The sequence below is a fragment of the Natrix helvetica genome (genome assembly GCF_964273705.1).
Source record: "Natrix helvetica genome assembly, chromosome: 4".
In the NCBI taxonomy this organism is placed as follows: Eukaryota; Metazoa; Chordata; class Lepidosauria; order Squamata; family Natricidae; genus Natrix; species Natrix helvetica.
The window spans coordinates 121,429,555-121,453,911 of NC_138550.1; the positions used below are offsets into that span (position 1 = coordinate 121,429,555).

Below are 24,357 nucleotides of genomic sequence, written 5' to 3' on the forward strand. Positions count from 1 at the left end.
TCATTAACTATTGTAATTGGGAGGTGTGGACTCCGTCCACTTAACAACAGCTTTGTTCAAACCCAACATTTCAGTCCCAATTGTAGCCACAAGTGGAGGACTACCTGTAATTCTTTATTTATCTTTTTAAGTTAAATAATCTTTTTTGCATTTCAAATTAACTTATCAATAACAAATATCTATATACATGATCAGTAGGTTTTTCAGTTTTAAAAGTTTTTAATTAGTTCTAGTATCTTGGGTGTCAGAAGCTGAAAATACTGCTGGCTGTTAACAATTGTCTGCAATTGTCAGGGAACACACACACATTTTGTATTGAGGATTGCACATACTAATTGACACACATTCCCTGATTGATTCATTGGATTACATACCAGACCACATGAATAATGGTCTTGCTTGAAAAACTATTTACTCTCCCCTGTTGGATTTAGGAGTTGCTCAGCCCTCAAACAAACACTTAGATTGCTTACGGAAACAGGTATCATGAGCCAAAATTTAGTTCGGCACAATCCTAAATATTTCATCAAGACAATTCCATTAAATTCAATGAATTTACTCCATATTGAATGAGTATGAATTGTAATAGCTTACAAAACTCATTATTTTTGTTGCATGCTATTTTTTTCTCTAGTATTTTTAAAATTCATTTTCTGAGATAAAATCTTATCTAGCATTTCCTTTTTCTTTTAAGGCACTAACATCAAGTCAAGGTCAACAATAAGGGCTGTGCTAGGGAAAAACATCAAGGAAAAGTGCCCAGGTATATCCAATTTATACATTAATGGGTATGAATAGCAAGAGCTGGCTTAATGACACATTTTAAAATGGATGTTAACCACATCTATATTTAGTCTGTCTTTTAGCACATGCAATCCTATGAATATATTATACAGAAATATGAAACAAGAGAATTTGGCCAATCTTTTCCACCGTAATGGTAGTACAAAACCAAAGGCACCACAATTTTAACAGATGGACATTATCCTGTAAGACCAGTTGTGGTTAAAGGCAGATACCCCCGACGTGATCAGACAGAGAATGGCAAGACTAATGAAAAGCAAGGCTCCAATATATCACCAGGAACTCAAGATTTAAAAAAACGACACCAGCAAATGGCTCAAGATGACAAGAATAGTGAGGCAGGACGGTGTAGAAGAGTAGGAGAAATCTACATAAGCATTAGATTACATTTACACTATTGATCTTATTTTACTGTGGAGGCACAGCATAACTGACTTCACTCATTTGTGAATCCACAAATAAAACAAAAAGAAAAAAAACTGCACGCTGGGTGATATATCATCCCCACAGTCTTAAACAGCAGACTTTACGAAATGATAGTATAATTACTCCCCTTTGGTCCAGTAATGAACTTCCAACTCCACTGATAGTAGAGTACCAACATTCTGCTCCCCATACATTCTGCTTTCATTTTCATTTGCCTTCAAGCAACTCTTCAGAACCTATTTTGCCCACCTCTTAACCATACAGCCTTGACATAATCTAAACGAAGACTTCATTAGTATACAGTCTTAACATTTATTTCCAACAGCAGATTCAAGCCTTGGAAGTATATGCATAATACCTAACCAAAAATATGCTTGCTGCAATTTGATGACACATGATTTATACTGGAGACTTACCATACATATTTATACAGCATGTACTGTGCTTTCTCTGCTGTGCAGCCTGAGCTATGGAACAGCCTCTGCCTTGAAATTTAGATGCTCCCAACCTTCTTGGCCTCTCAAAGGTTGTTAAACTTGTTTTTCTCCTAGGCATTAGGACCAGCAAGTCGGTTTTCTGGTTTTGTTTTTCTTTTTGTATTGCATTATTTCAATAGGTTATAGAGGATTTAATCCTGCTTTTCTATGAATTGTTTGCTGCCCAGAGTAATGTATTTAAAATGGGCAACTATATATTGTTATTTATTTGCAAATGTATAAATTATTCGGTTCATCACATACAAACGTTTCTCTAATTTGCTTTTAACAGGACATACATTCATATTTTCCCTACTTCAGCTTTTCTGGACACACAATGAGTTCACTGTATAAAACTGCATTGTAATGTGGTCAAGAGTGCAATTTGCAATGAATGCAAGCTTTCTCATTTCCACATCCTAATTATTCAAATAAAATCAAAGCTGAACATGCATCTATTACATGCTGATTAATTCAGTTATTAACTTAAAATCAAACCATATCCACTAAAACTAAGCTTTTTTAAAAAAAACACCTTTATCTAAATCTGTCATTTATAAGGCTATGTACATTTTATCATTATATCTCAAAAAGTATATGAGCAAGAAAAGCTCAGAAAAATCAACAAACATTATTAGTGAATTATTAATTTTCTGTGAAGAATTGCAAGTATTTAGGACTATTTAGAACAAGAAAATAAGTGCCTTCATTTGTAAGAAAATAAACTAATATCATAGACATATTTAAAATTATGCCAGGTGTGTGGAAAGACATTTGTATAGCTCTAACACCATAAACCACAATTTTTCAATGAAATAAAATAAGACCGAAGACAAACATAAAGGTATTATTTCACACAGCACATACTTAAAACTGTAGAATCACTATAAGAATATGCTTAACTTAGATAGCTTTCGTGGAGGATTCATGAGCAGCATAATTAATTTGCTCCAAAATCACCACTGAGCTCTGAAAGTTGTTAGCTCTTAACCATTTATCTTCAATTTCTAACTATGTACCACGTACCATTCCAATTTTATCATTTTTCCTTTATCAATGAGTTGTTATGATTATAAAACTGCTCTGCTAGGTTCCCAAACATTTGGGAAAGTTTCCCCAGCTATGATCTTGAAGAATCTCTATTTAATGCTCCCCATATGTTTTAGTCTACAGTCCCGTTATCAAAATGGCTAATAATTGATTCAAAACAGCAGGAGGTCACAGTTGGACAAACTTAAATTCTTATAGTACGTTATTTAAAAACACAACACTAAGAAATAGTGCAGAGCTGGACTGAAAGAAGAAGAACTTGTGTAAATAATGCTCCTATTCTTGGTTTATAGATAATTGTGAGTGTTCTGACCCATTTTTAAAAGTATGGCATACCCCTTCTTGTCTAGTGAAGAGTTTGATACAGTTACTTAAGGCTTCACAAGTTTCTCTTGCTGTTTTAGAGATTTCTTCCGCTCTCTTGAGAAACAAAGTAGGTAGTCCTAAAAAAAAAAAAAGACGCATAAGTATTATATTATGTTTTCAAACTGCTGTTGCATTTGTATTCTATATAAAATAGTACTTAGACACAGGGGTGAAATCAACTTACCTTCGCTACCGGTTCGCAAATGTGAGCACTCGCGCCATTTCCATGCATGCGCAGAGCGTCAAAAACAGGACGTGATGACGTCCGGGTGGAGCCTCCTGCCTCCACTGCTACCGTTCACCCAAACCGGATAGAACTGGCTGAATTGCACCACTGCTTAGACATTTTATAGAGGCAGAAACTAGCAATGTACTCTACTGTCCCACTCTGAGAGTTATACAGAATATGCTTGAGAAAGGAGAAGTTTGGCAGGCAGAACAGTAGAGACTTATGTGTATCAACAAACAAGGTTGCCAACTGGATTTGAATATTTTTCAGATAATCTGTGCAATTGCTTATTGATTACAAAAGTTACCTTGGGGATTATCCAATGGAGTAATCATAGATTGGAAGCTGGATATTTCTTTATCTAGTCGTTGGTGGCACGACTGTGCAATCTGGAGAGAGAAGAAAAAAACACTTAGCATATTATATGAAAGCTTCACATAATCATAATAAATAATGAATGAGGTGGGAGGACAGTTCCAGAAGCAGAGGACGCTACTCAAGATGCATACATTGTATTACATTTCTGCCAAACCAGGAAGCACATTGAAGACTTTAAATTTTAATTAATCAGCAAATAGCATTTAGGGATTATTCTTTTCTCATGCTTCAAACCTGAATTATATTCCACCTAGGGTATTTTTTATATTTGCTATAATCACCTTGAAGAATCAGAATATTTGATCGCTGATTTCCAATAACCTTGTTTAGACACTGTATTATCTGCTGACCTCATCTATAGGTTGATGGCATCTTGGAAACTTTTGAAAGTTGAGGGGAAAGCTTTGGCGCATAAATCTGTATGTATGAAAGCTTTCTGCTGCCGATGTCTGCATTGAATGTATGTATGCATGTCTCTAGAAACAGTAACATTGAAATGACAACATGCTGCAATTCATATACTAAGTGATCTGACTAATATAGTGCGCCAAAATTAGGTTACAATTTCTTCTACTCATTTTAGAGATACCATATTAGAATTGCATGATTCCAGATGATCAATAGATGGCAGTAAAGTGATACGGGAAACTAATTCTTTTCAGGGAGTAAAAATTATACATGCTCTTAATTTCTGAACAAAGTATCATTATTCATTAAAAATGTCTAATACAGATAGTCCTCAATTTACAACCAATCACTTAGCAACCCATTTGAAGTTAAAACAGAGCCAAAAATTGTTACTTATGATCTGGATTCGAAGTTCCAAACGCAGGGCAACTTTATGTTGGGTCACATGGTTCTATTTTGGGTACTTGGCAGTCAGAATGCTTTTATAGACATTTTCAGTGTCCCACAATCAAACAATCACATTTTGCAAAGTTTTTTTTTTGCCTAAAATAACTGTTTACTTCCAGTTTCTTGCAAAAAACCATCCATTGCAGACAATGTGTTAATTTAACAACCATGGATTTGTTTAATGACTAAGCTAAGGATTTGCTTAATGGCCATGGTGACTTGCTTAATGATCACCATAAAAATGCCATGAAATCTGGTCAGTGATGACCTGCTTAACAAATGGTATGATTTATACTACAATTCCATGGCTCAACTGTAGGGTAAATTGAGGACCAGCTGTAATTTCCGGGTGGATAAAAATAGATTTTTTTTAAAAATCCAAAAGATCAGATTTTAAAAATTTAAATCAGATTTTTTTTATTTAAATCCCTTTTTTTAAATGTTTATCATATTTATTTTAATAAAATGCTTTTGGAGTAAAAGTCTATCTAGCGGCTTAGAGGGGCCACTGCGGGACAGAAATGACAGCTGCTCTTTAAAAATTATGATTTAAATTGATTTGCTTTAAATCAAGCCTTTTTACTAGTGATTTAAATCATGATTTAAACTGGCGATTTAAATCAAATCCACCCTGCAACAGTTACAAGGTGACATGGCTGCCATACCATGTCACTATCAAAACTATATTCAGGTGATGATGGTTAGTTATAATTGTCCATTCCAAAAGCTCCAGTACCGTGATGGCGCACCTATGACACGTGTGTCACAGTCACTCATGCCCTGGTGACTTCCCGCCTTGATTACTGCAATGCTCTCTACATGGGGCTCCCCTTGAGATGCACCTGAAGGCTGCAGCTGGTCCAGAATGCAGCCTCGCGGACAATTATGGGGAGTACTAGGTACTCCCATGTAACACCGCTCCTGCGCGAGCTGCACTGGCTGCCTGTGGCTTTTCGGGTGCGTTTCAAGGTGTTGATTATCACCTTTAAAGCGCTCCATGGCTCAGGACCTAGTTATCTGCGGGATCGCATCCTACCCCACACATCCCTGCGACCAATCCGCTCTCACAGAGAGGGACTCCTCCGGGTACCATCCGCTAAGCAATGTGGGCGGGCGGTGCCCAGGAGTAGGGCCTTCTCTGTGACGGGCCCAACCCTCTGGAACGACCTCCCCCCCGATATTAGAACTACTGTTGATCTCCGCTCCTTCCGTAAGAAACTCAAGACCCACCTGTTCCAATTAGCTGGCCTGGCCCAATCGCAATGATAGGCATAAGTACAATTTAATCCTGACCTTCCTGGATGGCATTTTAAATTTTTAAATTTTGGGGGTATTTTAACTTTTTAAATTGGTTTTAACTATTAGTTAGTTTATGGTACTGTACAGACTGTGTGCTAAAGTTGTTTTGTCTGGGGCTTTGTGTTTGTTTTGTTGTCATGTATATATTTATTGTCTGTACACCGCCCCAAGTCCCTTCGGGGAGAGGGGGCGGTTTATAAATTTAATAAACTAATTTAATAATAATAAACAGGTAGCACGCAGAGCCCTCTCTGCAGGCATGGAAGCCGTCAGCTCAGCTCCATCGCACATGCGCGTGTGCCTCCTACCGGCCAGCTGATTTTCTGCCACATGGGCAGGGCAGGATGCATGCAGGAGACACGTGTGCATGCACGGAGGGGGGGATCATGTATGCATGGGGGGGGGGCAATGGGAGCACAGGGGGCGCCCCCCACGATCTGTTTTTGGTCCCATCAGGCTGCAGGGAGGCGTACTGGGCTCAAAACGAGGCGCTTTCGGCACGTGACGACAAAAAGGTTAGTCTTCATTGCTTTAGTACATGGGTGTCAAACTCGTTTTGTCACGTTGCTGTCATTTGATGTTTTGTGACTTTTTCCCCTTCACGGAGCTGGGGTAGGAGTGGCTTGCATGTGACGCATCCAGCCTGCCAGTTTGACACCCCTCCTCTAAGTATTTACATTAAAAAGTCAGTCCCTTCATTGATTGAATACTTATTAGTAAAGAATGGATAATACACACAAGCTTGTGTTCTATTTTATTGCTAGGAGTACTACAAGCTCAGCATATGCAGCCGCTTTCCTGGTTCCACCCAACCAAACATGTCTGCACTGCTTGGCAGAATTAGAAAACATGGGTGAGGAGTCAAGTACTGTCTCTGTTTTCCAACCTTCCAAACAAATGACCTCAACCTTCTCTATACCATGAGAGAAAAACCATATACCCTTTTTTCCACTGAAGGTTGCTGCTATTAGGTATACAGTACCAACGCACTTTGTCCCATTTAAGGAAAAGGACATAATTATTCTGAGCTGATTCAATTCATGGACAAAGCTGGCATTCAGGAATTATGAAAGAAAGAATTCTATGGGAACCTAAGGAGAGATACAGATACAACGATTCATAAGTAATTTCTGCGTTTTGTTATTTGATTTTGTAAAGCCGATGTATATTAATATAAGAACAATTCTTAAAGTCTAGAAAATATTAGAAGGGGATAATAAAAACCAAACTATTGGTTTTGATCACAAAATATTTTTTCTTCCAGAATAGCAATGCTGGAACACATTTCTGTCTTAGATAGTGGCTATTCACAAAAGAGCTGTTGATGACAGACACTGGCATGGAATCTAATTAACATATGAGAGTATGATACTGAACAATTTTATTATGGTTCAAGATTTAAGCAGGAGGGATGGGCTCCCTCTTCTGGCCAGAAGTAGCAACAGCAAAACAAAACAAAACAACTAATCTAGAGTATCCTTGTCTTCTTTTCCATTAAATGCCAGAATTATACCTTTTACTATTTTTACAATAAATCACAGTGTCTCCTGCAGTTATGTGGTTGTGATTCAGCACTTGGCAACTACCTCACAGTTGCAACAATTGCAGTGTCCTGTGGACACTTGACTGCCAATTGCAAACTTTCCTGCTGACTTCCAACAAGCAAAGTCAATGGAGAAGCTGGCAGGAGGTTGCAAAAGAAGATCACATGACACTGAACTTAATGACCATATGCGATTTGCTTAGGGATCACAACTTGAGTTGCAGGAACTGCGGTTATAAATTGGAGTGGTCACGTATGTTGGGTTTTATGACCACGGTACTTTGTGGTGGACTTCCCAGTTCTAATTATTGATGTTAACCAAGGATTAATTGTATATAGTTTAGCTTTTTGGCCAAGTGAGACCAAAAAAAATAAATTCTAGAATCTGGCTCTGCCACTGAAAATGTATTTCTGTAAATGCCTAATGATGATGCGCTGATGGATAGTACAGCCATATATTAAAGACCACAGTCTTAGAGCTGAAGCAAAGCCCTATGAAGTCAGAGAATAATAACTCCAGAATTATGTCCATTATATTTCCCTATATCCAATCTTCTCTTCAAAGCATTGATGTATTAATCTAGAAAGTCATTTTAGTGGTAACACTCAAAGCATTATTGGCTTTGCCAAACTACAGGTGGCACATCCACATCTGAAAAACCTAATTAGGATTTGACAACTCATATTATAAAACTATTTTGCACATAGATGGGTTTATTGTTTTATCTATATGTATTATGTTCTATTACTATTATGATAATATTTCATGGGAAGAAACCCATATATATATATATATAAATTTGATACATTTTATCAGATCAGGCAAACCTGATGCTTCTCAAATATTTTGGTCTATAGTTTCACAGTCTTTCACACTAGGTTGCTTGACATAAATAAAAGGCTTCTTCTTACTTACTTTTAGGGAGTCTTGTAACTCAGCAATACATGTTGCATCAATTTCTTCCTCCTCATCACTTTGTTGTTCTTGAGTACAGTAGTGTGTGCTATATGCTGAATGGTCTTCTATTGCATGTATCCAATTCTGAAATAAAGTGCAATCCAAATTATCAGTTTAGCTAGAACATACACTTGGACTATGATACCTTTTATAGACACGACTAATCGGTGCGTGTGCCAAATGCCTCATTCCAAGATGAGGAGAAAGACTGATTTTGAATTAATTTTTTTTGCTCAACGGTTACTTTCCCTATATTTAATTTTATTCCTTTTTCTCTCTCTTAAGATTTTAGAGGCAACTTTTTGTAGGGCTCTGGAGGCTCACGTGAGATTTAAATTCAATTCAACTCTGAGGCTATACGTTTACGTATATTTGCAAAACAACCATCTTGGCTCCTGTCCATACCCATTTAGAGGCAACAAAATATTAATGCAAAGCATTAAATAGCTGTGACAAAAGTATCGATGAGATTTTAGTTGTTGAAGATTGGTTCCTTTTTATGAAATGCTATACTCTGAGATACTAGTCTTAAACCAGGAAAAGTGCTAACATCATTTGGACTAGCATGTTTTCTACTATTTCTTAATTGCAGGTTTTACTTGGTCAATTAAAAAACTGAACACATATTCAATGGAACTTTATTTTACAATTTAACTAGAATTAGGTAACAGGGACTTACCTCTCTTGTCTCTTGACTGGCTTTAGGAACTTTAAAACTGTGAATTGTATTATCAAAGCACTTGATGGAGAAGAGGCAGCCATCTGCATTTTTTACCTGCAGTAAAAACCACAGAGCAGATATATAGATTGAAAAGATGGATCGTATGATTATTTGCAAAAGTTGCAAAAAAAAATTGCCTGAGCAATTAAGAAAGGATTATAGTTAAGTTTAGCTTTGTTTCAACATGCCTAGATTTTCTGTATAGTTGCTTCAAGTAAAAAGTGACCAGAGTATAAAACAAAAATGAAACAAAATGTGATTTCTATTTATCTCCCACTTACCTGTGCATGCTAAAAAGTTCTCTTTGGAAAAATATGAAATAAAAATTGGTAATATTTTAAAAGACTATTGTCTCCTGCACTAAAAAGTTACAACCAGAAATTCTAGTTCAACCCTTCCCTTCCGCCCACCAGATATATTATGAATGCAAACTCCAAAACTCTACCCATGGAAAGGATGCATTAGGTGAAACAACACTGAGTACAGGTTGTGAGTACAATTCAACAAAAACTCACAGGTGTGGGTGTATGCCTGCAGGAGAGGGAGGATTACAAAACAAAATATTAGAACTGAATATTCAGAATCCTGGGAATTTGAATTTAAAAAAAAGATAATAAGCATAACTGCAAAGGTTGATTTGAAAATGCATGGAGAATGGTGATGTCTCTGTAGTCAGAACACTATACATACAATTTCTATTGGCTGAAAGCAAATGCTTCAGTAGTTCCCTTTCCATTACTTGCAAAAATAAAACAGAAATCAGGGCAATATATATATATATGTTGTAATTGTACTGATAAATAAATAAAGGGAGACTAGGATAGATCTATTTTGAGCTAATTAGCTCTCATCAGCTAGCCATACCCTTACTGGGATTAGTAGTCATACCAGGGGTTGTAACATACATACATACATACATACATACATACATACATACATACATACATACATGAATTACACACACACACACGAAACTTATCACTTATATAAAAAGCTGTACTGTCAATAAAAACTATTCTCAAATATGTAAACACTTATGTTCTACATTTTCTTTTAAAGTTTAAGTTGAGAAATAATAATACTGTAAAACCAAATACCAGATTATAATATACCTGGAACATAGTTCTGGATAAAAATTAAATTGCTCTGAATATATAGCTTGATTATTTGAACCTGGCCTAAATCTACAACACTAATCCATTTTATTCACACATAGAATATGCATTTCTAAGTTTGCTTACTGTGCAAATGGCTTGTGTTAAGTGCTTGCATCCTTGACGATGATTAGTGTTTCCAGCATCAGCCCTTCCAAAGCAAAAAAAAAGAAAATAAATAGGACAACAGGAGGAAGTAAGTAATTGATCACAACAATTTTCAGTATTCCAATCATTGAAATGAAGTTTTACACTTACTGTTTTTGATACCAAGAGAGGACGCCATGTTCCAGGACCACCCAATATGGCTTCCATCCAAAAAACCTTGAACTCTTTAAAAATAATTTTTAAAAATCATTATAAAATTATGTTTTTCATAGCTTGTGATGTATGCAGTAATCAAAGCCTGTCACGGTTTAATTATAAGAGACAACAAGAAATGCTAGTATGATCATACTAATGCAAGTACATTGCTACCTGATTTAGACTTTCTCGAAGGACAGAAATTTTGCAACCACTTGCTTACTTGCAAAATTAAAGTCTAGTCAAATTAAGGAGGCAATATGGGCTTCTGGGATCTACAGGATTGAAACCGAGTAATTAAATGGCAAGGTTTTTTTTTCCCCTTAAGGAATAAAATCTTGGGTCTCAATTATACAATGCTGGCAATGCTATAAGAATAATGCTTATCCTACTTCTAATTTTAGATACATTATTTTAACTATTTTAATTATTTAGCTAGCCTAGAGGGGAGTACCAGAGATGAAAGGCAATGCTAGGACTTATATCCAGTTAAATCTTCAAATCCCCCTCTCAAAGAAAAGCAAAATTAGGTTGGAATGATCTGCCCTAGAGCTATTTGTTTTGCTTGTCCAATCGCAGAGGAATAAGTTATTCATTTGGAATCTCTCAAGTTGCTTCAATTAATGATTTGCCAGCCCGTGTGCCTTTTTGGTCAGGACAATGCGTTTTCAAATATTTCAATCAAAAGTGTGTTTCTTTTGGAAGTAGCAAATTGATAGCAAATGCTAATAGTTAATTCTACTGCCATTTGGCTCTTATAGACCCAAAGCTGATGATAGGACACAGGCTTCTGGAATAATAACAAGTTCCAATTTTCGTTGAATGTAAAAATTAAGTAAGAAGCAAAGTTTCAAGCTGCGTGTACTACATACAATTACTTTAACTGTGAGGATGCATAAATAATTGTAGCAGCTTATTTCAAATGTGTGGTAGTTAGCAGACTATTCATATGTTTAGTTGGGTCCCCCTTTTCTTAGTGCCATGTCACTAGGGCATTAAATGAGATGTGACAGCCAAGGTGATACAATGGGCAGGGACAAAGGAAAATCCAGATTCAGGCAGAGATTCAACCACGAAGCTCACTGGATGAATTTGGTTGCTATATCCCTGAATCATCTACTTAGGAAGAAATGAACAGAAACCCTGGACTTCTTGAGGTAAATGCAGTTATAAAACACATTGGGAGGAGGGGGGGAGAATGTAAAGAACTCATTGGGTAATTTAATTATAAATTAAATAAATATTCTGTATTTCAATACAATACAATACAATAGTAGAGTTGGAAGGGACTTTGGAGGTCTTCTAGTCCAACCCTCTGCCTAGGCAGGAAACCCTATACCGTTTCAGACAAATAGCTATCCAACATCTTCTTAAAGACTTCCAGTGTTGGGGCATTCACAACTTCTGGAGGCAAGCTGTTCCACTGATTAATTGTTCTAACTGTCAGGAAATTTCTCCTCAGTTCTAAGTTGCTTCTCTCCTTGATTAGTTTCCACCCATTGCTTCTTGTTCTACCCTCAGGTGCCTTGGAGAATAGTTTGACTCCCTCTTCTTTGTGGCAACCCCTGAGATATTGGAACAATGCTATCATGTCTCCCCTAGTCCTTCTTTCTCTTAAGCTAAACATACCCAGTTCCTGCAACCGTTCTTCATATGTTTTAGTCTCCAGTCCCCTAATCATCTTTGTTGCTCTTTCTTTTGACATTAAAATATAAAATCTTCTCCCTCTCCCCACCTCTCTCTCTCCCTCCCTCCCTCTCTCTCAGCTTACAATAAAGATATGGTATTAAAAGTTTAGATAAAGCTTGAATATTAAAACAGTGGAGGGAGGAAGCTAGGCACCTTCCAGAGTAGTCCTTCATATCGTTTCAGGATCTTGTTGGTCATCTATAAAAGAATAAAGATGTTAAGACTCATGATTATAAAGAATAATCATAGTTTTAACAGATGATCTGCGGTACCCACCTTTGCAATGCCCCCTCCAAGCGCTTGTTTCATTTCTGCACCTTGGGCTAAAGCAAGAGGTGTCTGACCTGTTTTAACAGAGCAATTGATTTATCTTCATATATCGGAATCAGAATCAATATGGCAACAACAGCAGCACCGAGGCTGTTTAACAGAAAAGGCCGGCTTTTTAAATAAAAGCACGGGTGACTGGTATGTTGTCTGCAACAAGCCAGAAGGATGTCGGAATCGCAATACATCATGACACTGTCACACAAATGGTGCAATTACATACTTGTGCCATGATGTCTACTATATGTATGTACATAAGTTGTATCACTGGCCTGAAGATGTTGTGATATGTCATCACTTCTACAGATGGCAGCTCTTCTGCTTTGAGGCAGAGTTTAAATGACATCTTCAAAATATTACACAAACATAACACTGTACAATTTTAGTATCTGAAATGTTTCGGGTATTAGATAAAGGAAACAGCAACATTTGTGTCAGTGAGATCAAAATATATTTAACAGAACGTAAACAATTAAAAGCCAGTTTGGTATAATGGTCAAGGTTCCAGGTCAGAAATTGGGAGACCGTGAATTCTAGTTCCAACTTTAGGCACAAAGCCAGCTGAGTGACCTTGAGCTAGTCACTTTCTCTCAGCCTGAGAAAGGAAACAATGGCAAACTGCTTCTGCAAAATCTTGCCAAGAAAACTGCAGGGATATGTCCAGGCAGTCTTGGAGAATCGGGTGTAATTGAATAGAAAGAAAAACCCTACTCAGTTCACATGCATTGAGGTGGGGGGGATAAATTGCACAAATAAAAACTGAGCACGTGTGTGGAATCAAAACGCAGGACCCAAACCAACAATGAAAGTTCAGTGCAGTATTTATTGAATAGTGGCAAGAACTCCTGCAGACACAAGCATGCACTCCAGTGGTGGGTTGCTAATTGCTTTACTACCGGTTTGTTTGTGCTCATGCGTGTGCGCAATGCTTCTGCGGAGCCTCCTGCTGCCGCCAACACCGATTTGGCGGTAGTGGGCCAAACCGGGAGCAACCCATCTCTGATGCACTCATATTTATATATTTTAGAAAGGAGGAGAAAATAATATAGCCACACATATATATGTATGTGCATTTATTACTTATGCATGTGTATGTGTATGTGTGTGTGTGTGTGTGTGTGTGTGTATAGATAGATATATGTGTTGTATTTGTGCTGATAAATAAATAAAGGGAGACTAGTATAGATCTATTTCAAGCTATTTAGCTCTCATCAGCTAGCCATACCCTTACTGGGATTTGAACCTGGGCTGTGTTACATATTAGGCAGATTTGTTAGCCACTAAGCCACAGGCTCTCCTCCTTATCAGCTGAGCCAGGGAAATAGGTATGTATTTGTGCTGATAAATAAATAAAGGGAGACTCCCTTTATCAGCACAAATACAACACAAATGTAACAAAGGCAACATTAAAAATATGGTTTTCTGTCTGGATGGTTTCCTGGAGTGAGCCGAACATACATACATACATACATACATACATACATGCATGCATGCATACATATATATGTGTGTGTGTGTGCATAAGTAATAAATGCAGGCAGTCCTCGACTTACAAAAGTTCATTTACTGACCATTTTTCACATTTATGACCGTTGTAGCATCTCTATGGGCATGTGACAAAATTTGGCCACTTGCCAACTGACTCATATTTATGACTGTTGCAGTATCCTGGGGTCAGGTGATCCCCCTTTGAGATCTTCTGACAGGGAAAGTGAATGGGAAAGCCAGATTCACTTAATAACCCTGTTATTAATTTAACAACTGCACTGATTCATTTAACAACTGTGGCAAGAAAAGTTGTAAAGTGGGCCAAAATTCACTTAACAAATGTCTCACTTAGCAACAGACATTTTGGGCTCAACTGTCATCCTCGACAGTAAGTTGACAGTTAAGTCGCGGATTAGCTAAATAAGTAAATAAGTAATAAGTAATATATTCATAATTAACAAATCTCAAATTACTTGCCCAACCTTCTACTGTTACTTTCTTCAAGAAATGGTTTAATAAAAACAATCAATTATATTGCCATAGAAACCTCGATAACGTTTACTAAAATCCAGGCATTTTAAGACAGCCTTTTTAATGTACCAATTAGCGCATATTCCTTTTATATTTTTATTTTGCTAACACGTTCCTACTCCTCTAAAAATTCACTCTCCCCAAACATGGTTTCATCAGAACTGTAACAGGATTAAAAGGAATTTTGTGTTCAGCAACATCTGGTAGTTATTTACCAAATTTAATTTCCTACTGATTTAACATTGTATAATACAAAGTTGCAAGTTCTTTACAATGCCAAAATATGTAAAATTGGATCAACTGTAAACAATATACTTCATTTCTATTTGCTTTAACCTTAGACTTATAGGGGACAGCTGAAGTCATTAAATGAAGGTATGTTACGTACCATTTTTGTTCTTTATGTTAGTATCTGCTCCACATTTTAGGAGCTTCAAAGCACAGTGCTTATGGGAACGATAGGCGGCACAATGCAACGGCGTGTTTCCCATCTGATCAGTACAGTTGATGTCAGGAGGATTTGATCTGTTTAACTACGGAGAGTTATAAAAACATTACTTATTACAGCCATGCACTTTCAGAGTGCTCTCTCTTCAGATACTCTAGGGCAGTGTTTCTCAACCTTGGCGACTTTAAGTCCTGTGGACTTCAATTCCCAGAATTCCCCAGCCGAGTTGAAGTCCACAGGACTTAAAAGTCGCCATGGTTGAGAAACACTGCCCTAGGGACAGCCAATCAGGATTAGAGGCAAGAATCTCAATTAGGCCTCTTGATCGTTCCACTAAATTCCACCTCTCGTCTAGTTTTCATTAAGCATTTAGCATTATATTTCAAAGTGAGATGATGATGTCATTGTGCATAATATACCAGTGCAGCAACTTTCCCAGTTTCTCCTTCTCGTGCAGCTTGTAGGAGAAGTTCCTTGAGCTTTCTTTCTTGAGTCATTTCCACAGCTAAATAAAAATTATCAATTAAAAGAATGTCAGAGTTTTGCATTGTTGGCTTTCAGAAAACTTCAATAGTATCTACTATAGAAGCAGGAGGTTAAATTTAAACTTTATTAAAGTTAGTTTCCTTTGGTAATAGTAGTTGTATAGTATCAGTACCAATGGTCAACTACATAGTTTGCAACAGTGGTGGGATTCAAATTTTTTTACTACCGGTTCTGTGGGCGTGGTTTGGCGGATATGGCTTGGTTGGGTGGCAGGAGAAGGATACTGTAAAATCCCCATTTCCTCCCGATCAGCTGGGACTCGGGAGGCAGAGAATAGATGGGGGCGGGGCCAGTCAAAGGTGGTATTTACCAGTTTTCCGAACTACTCAAAATTTCCGCTACCGGTTCTCCAGAGCTGGTCAGAACCTGCTGAATATCACCTGTGGTTTGCACACATGAATTCTCAGACTCAGTTCTCAGTATTTCTAACTGCACAAACTTATTAGCAGTGCTTAGGGAGCTCTGGATCAATTCTTATGTTGCATCTTGGGTTACCTGGATACATATCCTGAGCTGTTTTTTAAGTACTAAAGTACTAAGTTGACCACCAAGGAAACAACCTTGTATGCAATACATGCAAATTACTGCCACCGCAACCTGACAAAACCACATGCTTCCCCTCTTCCTGGTATCAGTCATATCATATTGTGAAACTCAATAGCCGATTCAAATTATTAATGTTAATGACATATAAAATTCCAAACTACAAGGGAAAATGCAAAGGAAGGCAAAATTGAGCAGTTCCTGTCAGCAGTTGCCTGCAGAGAAATCTTAACTGTATGCAGTAATATTGAGTAGAAAGAAAATTGGCATCAGTTAAGATACTGTACTATAGTTCTGAAATTATTTTATCAGTTACCTGTGGTCTCACACTAGACTGTGATCTTTATGTGAATATATAACAGGAGCAGCACTAGATATTTAGCCCTAAGTCACATTCATTTATGGATCCCTTCCTGCCAATACAAAGAGTTGTGGTTTTTAGAAAACCACACTCCTATAAGAGGTTAAGTTACACTACTGTATATAAACAGGAAGAAAAGCATACAATCACATGGATGTTACTTAGTTGAGTAATGAAATGTCTCAAATCAACAACTAGGCTCAAAAAGCATGAAGGACGTCATCATTTTAGAAATGATTTGGAAGGAAGGCAATGTTGGCATACCCAAATTTGATGCCCAAGGTCACTGCTTGCTCAGTCTTAGCCTGAAGCTAGACCCACAGTTCAAGAGCTGTTTGCTTTTTCCTTTGTTGTACATTTCCAACTCTTCAAACCTTCCCTGTGAAGTCAGAGCTTCTTTTGGATCACAGCACACCAACTACATGTAATTCACATGTTCAATGTCTATGTTCCTCCTTGGGACTTGCATGTTTTCAGCCACCAGGAAATCTGATAAGCAGGATTTGTCAGCTGATGGAAAAGCTTCCTATTAGATATGTAAAGCTAACTTGTGTAACAAGCTAAACAGCTTCAGTTTTCTTTACCTACATTATTGCAACAGTAAACCAACAAATCCCTTTCCTTACTAACCAAAAGGATCTGAGTAAAAGATGCCATATACATAGAACATATTTGCTATTATGCTTACATTTTGTCCCTTACACATCATACAATAAAGGCTGGAGGATTCTTAAGGTAATTACAGATTGAAGAATCTCTGTACTTTCATACCTTCTGATAGCAATCTTCTAATCTTAGATCATGCTGCCAAGGGATATTAGTTTTTAATCACAAACACATGGAAGCATGAAAGACAGTGGAAAGGAGCACTTGGCTAGTGTGTAGGTGTTTACCTGAATATATATTTTGGTGCTAAAAGGAAGAAGATTGTGCCACACATGGTGATGCAATGCAAACTCAGTTCCCAATTGCCTTTTGAGTAAGCAGTTCTCAGTCATCTTACCCAATTATCATCTAAGGGAAAAAAGCTCTTTTTGTACTGAATGAGACTGAGTGAAATAGCTTTAACGAGCCCCCACTAGAATTCTAGCTCCAATTCTCTCAAATTCATACATGATATAGAATGGATACCTTCCAGCATCTCTCTTATTTCTTTATCATGGGTAACTTCTTTTGCAGTTTGTCCATTCCCGTTCACAATGAAAGTATCAGCATCACTTTCTAAAAGCAGCATAACCACCTCCTGAAAGACAAGGGTAGCACCCAGTATCTACTTTTATCTTGCTTCACATTTTTGTTTTTAAAGAATGAAGACCATTAGCAATTTAGAGGAGGCTGGGTTCACACATCATGCTAAGCAGCAACAGAGCTTGCTTTTACTTAGTAGGGCAGCGATGGCGAACCTTTTTTGGCTCGCGTGCCACAAGTGGGGGGAGCGCGGGGGGGTCGTGTGCGGGCGTGCCGCACCCATAATGCAACGCGCCCCCAGTGCACATGCGCGCACAACGCACCCATTTTTGCATGATTTTTTCGCCTTCCCCAGGCTCCAGAGGCTTTATAGGAGCCTGGGGAGGGCGAAAAGAGCCCCCCCGCCCCCTCCGGAGGCTTCAGGGAACGTCCGGAGGCTTCCCTGAAGCCTTCGGAACACTTAAAACCTCCCCGCCCCCCCCCGGAGGCTTCATGGAACGTCCAGAGGCTTCCCTTACTACATCGCAAGGATTAAGGCGAAAGGGGGTGGACGGGGAAAGCGAAGAGGGCTTTGCATGATTTTTTCGCCTTCCCCAGGCTCCAGAGGCTTTATAGGAGCCTGGGGAGGGCGAAAAGAGCCCCCCCCGCCCCCTCCGGAGGCTTCAGGGAACGTCCGGAGGCTTCCCTGAAGCCTTCGGAACACTTAAAACCACCCTCCGAGCAACCCGGAAGTGACTTCCGGGTTGCTCGGATGGTTGTTTTAAGCGCTCTGAAGGCTTCAGGGAAGCCTCGGGACGGCCCCTGAACAGGCACGAGACGGGGCCCGGGCCCGGATTGCCTCCGCTGCGCGGCGCCTCAGTCTTCACATCGCTGCCGCCGCCACCGCCACTAGGACGGGCTCGGCCAAAGGGAAGTCCGTCAGGGTTCGGCCGCGCCGCCCTCGCCTCCTCCTCCTCCTCCTCCAGCCACGCCATCGCAAGGATTAAGGCGAAAGGGGGAGGACGGGGAAAGCGAAGGGGGGGTTGTTGTCCTCCTTCTCCTCCTTTCCCCCTCCGGCTCGAACGTGGCGGAGCCTGCCGACTGGAGGAAGAGGGTGAGAGTCGGGTCCTGTGAACGGCGGCAGCAGCGGCGACAATAGTCGCAACTCGGCTGCCTGCTGCCTTTCCCCTCCTTTGTCTCCCAGCCGGGGCGGCCCGCCACCGAGTTACGACTTTTGCCGCCGCTGCTGCCACCGTTCACAGGACCCGCCTCTCACCCTCTTCCTCCAGTCGGCAGGCTCCGACTCGTTCGCTGCCTGCCGGCGCCGCGTTCGAGCCAGAGGGGGAAAGGAGGAGAAGGAGAACAACAAAGCCCCCTTCGCTTTCCCCGTCCCCCCCGTTTCGCCTTAATCCTTGCGATGTAGTAAGGGAAGCCTCCGGACGTTCCATGAAGCCTCTGGGGGGCGGGGGAGGCTCTTTTCGCCCTCCCCAGGCTCCTATAAAGCCTCTGGAGCCTGGGGAAGGCGAAAAAATCATGCAAATCCCTCTTCGCTTTCCCCGTCCCCCCCCTTTCGCCTTAATCCTTGCGATGGCGCGGCTAGAGGAGGAGGAGGAGGAGGCGAGTGTGGCGCGGCCGAGGCCTGACGGATTTCCCTTCGGCCGAGCCCGTCCTAGCGGCGGTGGTAGCGGCGGCGGCAGCGATGTGAAGGCCGGGTGCAAGGACGCCGAGCCTGAGGCGCCGCGCGGCGGAGGCGATCCGGGCCCGGGCGATGGAGACGCACGTCTCGTGCCTGTTCAGGGGCCGTCCCGAGGCTTCCCTGAAGCCTTCAGAGCGCTTAAAACGACCATCCGAGCAACCCGGAAGTCACTTCCGGGTTGCTCGGAGGGTGGTTTTAAGTGTTCCGAAGGCTTCAGGGAAGCCTCCGGACGTTCCCTGAATCCTCCGGAGGGGGCGGGGGAGGCTCTTTTCGCCCTCCCCAGGCTCCTATAAAGCCTCTGGAGCCTGGGGAAGGCGAAAAATAGCTTTTAAAAAGGTGAACTCAGCTGGCCAGCGCGCGCATGCGCGCTGGCTAGCTGACAGGGCAGCACCTCGCGTGCCCTGACAAATGGCTCCGCGTGCCACTTGTGGCACGCGTGCCATAGGTTCGCCATCACGGTAGTAGGGTATATAAATCCACACTGTTTTATTTAACAAATCCAATTAATGATTCCGTAATTTGAAACGGTGTGTGAGCCAAGCGACATACTCACTTCTAAGTGCTACATGCTAGGTTTAAAGCAGAAAGTTGGTGAATGAAGCATCTAATAAACAGGAAACCCTCAGGGAACAAATGGAATTCTGAATTTGAGTTACATATGTGAGAATGAACTCATTCTTTTTACCTTGCGTCCTGTGAAGGAGGCACGATGCAGTGGAGTGTCCCCCATATCATTTAGGACATTTACATCAGCACCAGCCTATTAAGAGAGATAGTTTTTCAGGAGCATCTGGCATTCAAGGTAGCAATCAATCAAAATCTGGTTTTAGTGACATCATATAGGAAGTCCTTGATATAACAATCATTATGGGGCCTGCCTACTACGTATCTTTGTATATTGTAATAGTCATAAAATAGGTTGCATGAGCCCTGGTGGCGCAGTGGTTAGAATGCGGTATTGCAGGCAAACTCTGCCCACAGCTTGGAATTCGATCCTGATGGACCTCAAGGTTGACTCAGCCTTCCATCCATCTGAGGTCAGTAAAATGAGAACGGGCCTGTTTCCAGCTTCCGGAGGGTCTCTGGAGCAGTTTTCGCCCTCCTGGAGGCTTGAGGAAAGCCTCCAGAACCGGGAGAGGGCGAAAAACACCTCCCCCGCCGTGGTGCAAGAGGCCGACTAGGCCACACTCACCATGGCCACGCCCACCCAGCAAACCCATTGCTGCAATTTTTGAAGCCCATCCCTGTTTGTAAACCACCCAGAGTGTGCTGCAAAGCACTATGGGAAGTGTACATATATATATATATACAACTGTTATTGCTGTTGTTCATGCACCCAAGTCGATTTTATGAACCTTTTTACAGCAGTCATTCAGTGAATCACTGTTGCCCTTAAACAAACACCATGATTGTTAAGCCAAACCATAGTTCACTATGGATGTGATTTTGCTGAAAACTGGAAATGTTGGGTTTTGGCAAAACTGCCATAAAATGGGGTCATGTGACCACAGAGGGGGCCTGATCTTCAGAATTTCAAATCAAGGTCATAAGTCCCCTTTTCAGGTCGGTTATAACTGTGAATGTCGCTAAGCAACTGGTCATAAATCAAGGATTATTGGTAGATCAACCCTCTTTGGAAAACCTTTCTTAAGGCAACAAATGACCTCATTTGTTTCATGCAGATGTTAAATTGGTAGTGGGGAGAGTGGTGAACCTTTAGGTACTCCACCCAACTTTCTTCATAAAATTATAATATTTTGTGAAATATTAACTTTCCAAATTGTTTCTCTTAAAAAAAAAACTTTTTATGTTTTGGTTATCCACTCAAGATACTTGATATCTAATCAAATCTTCCACATCTCCATTTCTATTGTTATCGCATGTAGATATTAATTATTGGAGATAATAAGCTGTTCTACCTCCAGCAAATCCTTGACAACACTGGTATGTCCAAAATAGCATGCAAGATGAAGAGGCGTCCAGCCGAAGTTAGATTTGCTTCTTCCTGGGACACACAAGTAAAAAACCCTTATTAGATCACTCTTATTAGACTAGATAAATTTTGAAGTCAAAATTTACAACAAAATACTATTCAGCACCTGACAATCAAAAGAAATTGAAAGTATTTTTTATGTTAATTGTCTCAAAATTAGGCAATAACCGGACATTAGGAGTTTACAATAGCAAAACGTTAAATATATATATTAATGCAGGAAAACAGCTTTCTGCGCTGTTCAGTCTAAGATAAAATCAATAACCTGGGTAGTAATGAGTCGAGTATTGTCATATAATTATTAACTAGATCACCCGATTAAAAGGAAATAATAACCAACCTGCCTCACAATGTGGTGAGAATAAAACTGAAGCAAGAAATATTTAGAATGTAAATTTTAGAAATGTAAGGGAGGTATTCTTTGCATAGTTAAAACTGCACTTCCATCAGATGTGGTGGCAGTCTCTAATTTAGACTAATTTCAAAGTGATTGGACAAAAATATGACCAATCTGGCTATCACTATCTACATATCTGGTTGGCCACAGTATCATCTAAATTAAAGGTGACACGTCTTAAACAAAAGCTTTCAGTAAGCAGCAGTAGGCGGCTACGTAGGTAGTCCTTGACACATAACTGTTCATTTAACAGCAGTTCAAAGTTATGATAGCCTTAGGAAAATGTATTTATGACCTATCCTCACACTTAGGAACATAGCATCACCCTCTGTGGTCACTTGATCACAATCCATGGGCTTGGCAACTGATTCCACGTTAAATGATTGGTTGCAGCATCCTGGAATCATGTGATCACGATTATGTCACCTTTCCAGTTTCAAAAAAAAGCCCCGTCAATTGGGAAAGGTGACTATGCTTAATGATCATGTGATTTGCTTAATGCAGGGGTGTCCAAACTTGGGAACTTTAAGACTTGTGGACTTCAACTCCCAGAATTCCCCAGCCAGCCATGCTGGCTGGGGAATTCTGGGAGTTGAAGTCCACAAGTCTTAAAGTTCCCAAGTTTGGACACCCCTGGCTTAATGATATGATTCACTTAGCAATCGCAATAAAAGAGTTATAAAATTCAGCCTAGTCTTGGGATGACTCACTTTACAACCATACTAACTTACAACAGAAATTCCAATTCCAATTGGGATTGGAAGTTGAAGACTACCTGGACTCTCCTACTTGTGTCTGTATGCTCCCTTAATGCATCTGGTTCACTGCAGTGTTAAACAGAAAACTAAATTATACGACCTGCAGGACCCAAGAGAACAAAGTCCAAGGGACTTGGTGAGTTAGGATTGGGGTAAAGAGAGGCGGGAGGATCCCTACAGGCAGTTGTTAGAGGGCTATTGCAGCAGCCATAACTTCAAAACCAGATCGTAAGTAGAGCGGTCTGTTATAACATTAAATGGCTGCTAAGTGTTGTTCACTCTTATTACAATTGTTAAGTGGAGAGTATCTGTACTGTTATCTGGCCTGCAACATTCAGATTTACCGTATTTTTCAGAGTATAAGACACCCCTTTTTTCCTCAAAAAAGAGCCTGAAAATCTTTGGTGTGTCTTATACACTGAATACAACGTTTTTTGCCTCCCAAAACCCCACCCCCTTCAATAAAATTACTGTGCATAGCCTTTAGGAGCCTTGCAGAGTGCTCCTGGGGGCTGGGGAGGACAGAAATGAGCGAAAAACACCCCCCTCCCCAGGAGCACTCTATAAGCCTCCTAAAGGCTATGTATGCCCTTTTTTTTGATGAAAAAATGGGCCCATTTTCACAAAAAAGGGCCATTCTTTGCTCGTTTTTTTTGGGCGGGGGGGGCAACCCTCAGGAGTACTCTTCAAGCCTCCTAAAGGCTATTCATGCCCTTTTTTGGGGGAAAAAGTGCTCATTTTCACGAAAAACGGGCTGTTTTTGGGAGTCTGCATAGTGCAAAAAGGTTTTTTTTTTTTAATTTGCCTTGGTGCGTCTTATACTCCGGTGTATCTTATACTCTGAAAAATACGGTAGATTTACTATAGACTTGTAAAATTGTTTTACTTTCAGTAAGTAATAAGATATTCTAGTAGGGGCATTCTAGTATTCTAGAATGCCCCAACACTGGAAGTCTTTAAGAAGATGTTGGATCACTATTTGTCTGAAACGGTATAGGATTTCCTGCCTAGGCAGGGGGTTGGACTAGAAGACCTCCAAGGTCCCTTCCAACTCTACTATTGTATTGTATTATTGTATTATAGGCTTCTTCCAAAACTTTAAAACATACATAACCACCCCCACTCCCTAGCCTTAGCACTTCTACTTATTCCAGGAAAGCTTGTAAGGTAGTTTATACCAACCTTTGCAATTAATGTTGAAAATAATTTCTCCTTTCTTCATGTTCTCCAACAGCTGTCGAACTTCTTCACTTTTACCATTTCTAGCATTATGCAGAAGCTGCTGTTCCGCTTCTGTGTTCATCTTTGCTAAAACACAAATATCACTTTAGTTAATCGCTCAGATGTCTAATATCCCAAATGTTGTTCAAGGTTGCTAAGAATTTATTTTTAAAAATCCAGAATAATTAAAACTTCAAATTTAGAAAGAGAATATCTAATAATTAAAACATTGATTAGTCTAAAACAGGGGTGTCCAAACTTGGCAACTTTTAAGACTTGTGGACTTCAACTCCCAGAATTGAAGAAGCAGAGCTGGCTGGGGAATTCTGGGAGTTGAAGTCCACAAGTCTTAAAGTTGCCAAGTTTGGACACCCCTGGTCTAAAAGAAAGCATGAACTAAAATAGGAAGCCTGTGAAAACTCAGCCCAAACGGAATAGTCTTCACTTGGCATAGAAAACTACTATTTTGGTTTCTGTAGACTGGAATTAACAAAAAATTGTGACCCAAAAAATAATTTCTTACAGATAACAAACTGGGTTCTAAAAAACAGTTACCCAGCAGATTCATAAAATTAGGTTCCTGTTCACTTCCGAAGTGCTATTCTAGAATTCAGTTGTTTTTAAAAATGC

The 24,357-nt window shown here is 39.8% G+C and overlaps 1 protein-coding gene across 3 annotated transcripts in view; it reads right to left on the reverse strand.

Moving 5' to 3' along the window:
• The window catches only part of OSBPL1A (oxysterol binding protein like 1A), a 70,793-nt gene that overhangs the window by 42,841 nt on the left and 3,595 nt on the right, over nucleotides 1-24,357 (reverse strand). For all 3 annotated transcript variants that reach the window (XM_081952286.1, XM_081952287.1, XM_081952288.1), the window contains exons 2-15: nucleotides 23,689-23,814; nucleotides 21,278-21,363; nucleotides 20,044-20,118; nucleotides 17,627-17,738; nucleotides 15,465-15,550; nucleotides 14,986-15,130; nucleotides 12,528-12,595; nucleotides 12,405-12,449; nucleotides 10,518-10,591; nucleotides 10,347-10,410; nucleotides 9,064-9,159; nucleotides 8,343-8,468; nucleotides 3,659-3,740; nucleotides 3,093-3,199 (exon numbers count right to left, since the gene is read on the reverse strand). In XM_081952286.1, the coding sequence (XP_081808412.1) occupies nucleotides 3,093-3,199; nucleotides 3,659-3,740; nucleotides 8,343-8,468; nucleotides 9,064-9,159; nucleotides 10,347-10,410; nucleotides 10,518-10,591; nucleotides 12,405-12,449; nucleotides 12,528-12,595; nucleotides 14,986-15,130; nucleotides 15,465-15,550; nucleotides 17,627-17,738; nucleotides 20,044-20,118; nucleotides 21,278-21,363; nucleotides 23,689-23,814 (1,292 nt within the window). The remainder of the gene's footprint in view (nucleotides 1-3,092; nucleotides 3,200-3,658; nucleotides 3,741-8,342; nucleotides 8,469-9,063; nucleotides 9,160-10,346; nucleotides 10,411-10,517; nucleotides 10,592-12,404; nucleotides 12,450-12,527; nucleotides 12,596-14,985; nucleotides 15,131-15,464; nucleotides 15,551-17,626; nucleotides 17,739-20,043; nucleotides 20,119-21,277; nucleotides 21,364-23,688; nucleotides 23,815-24,357) is intronic.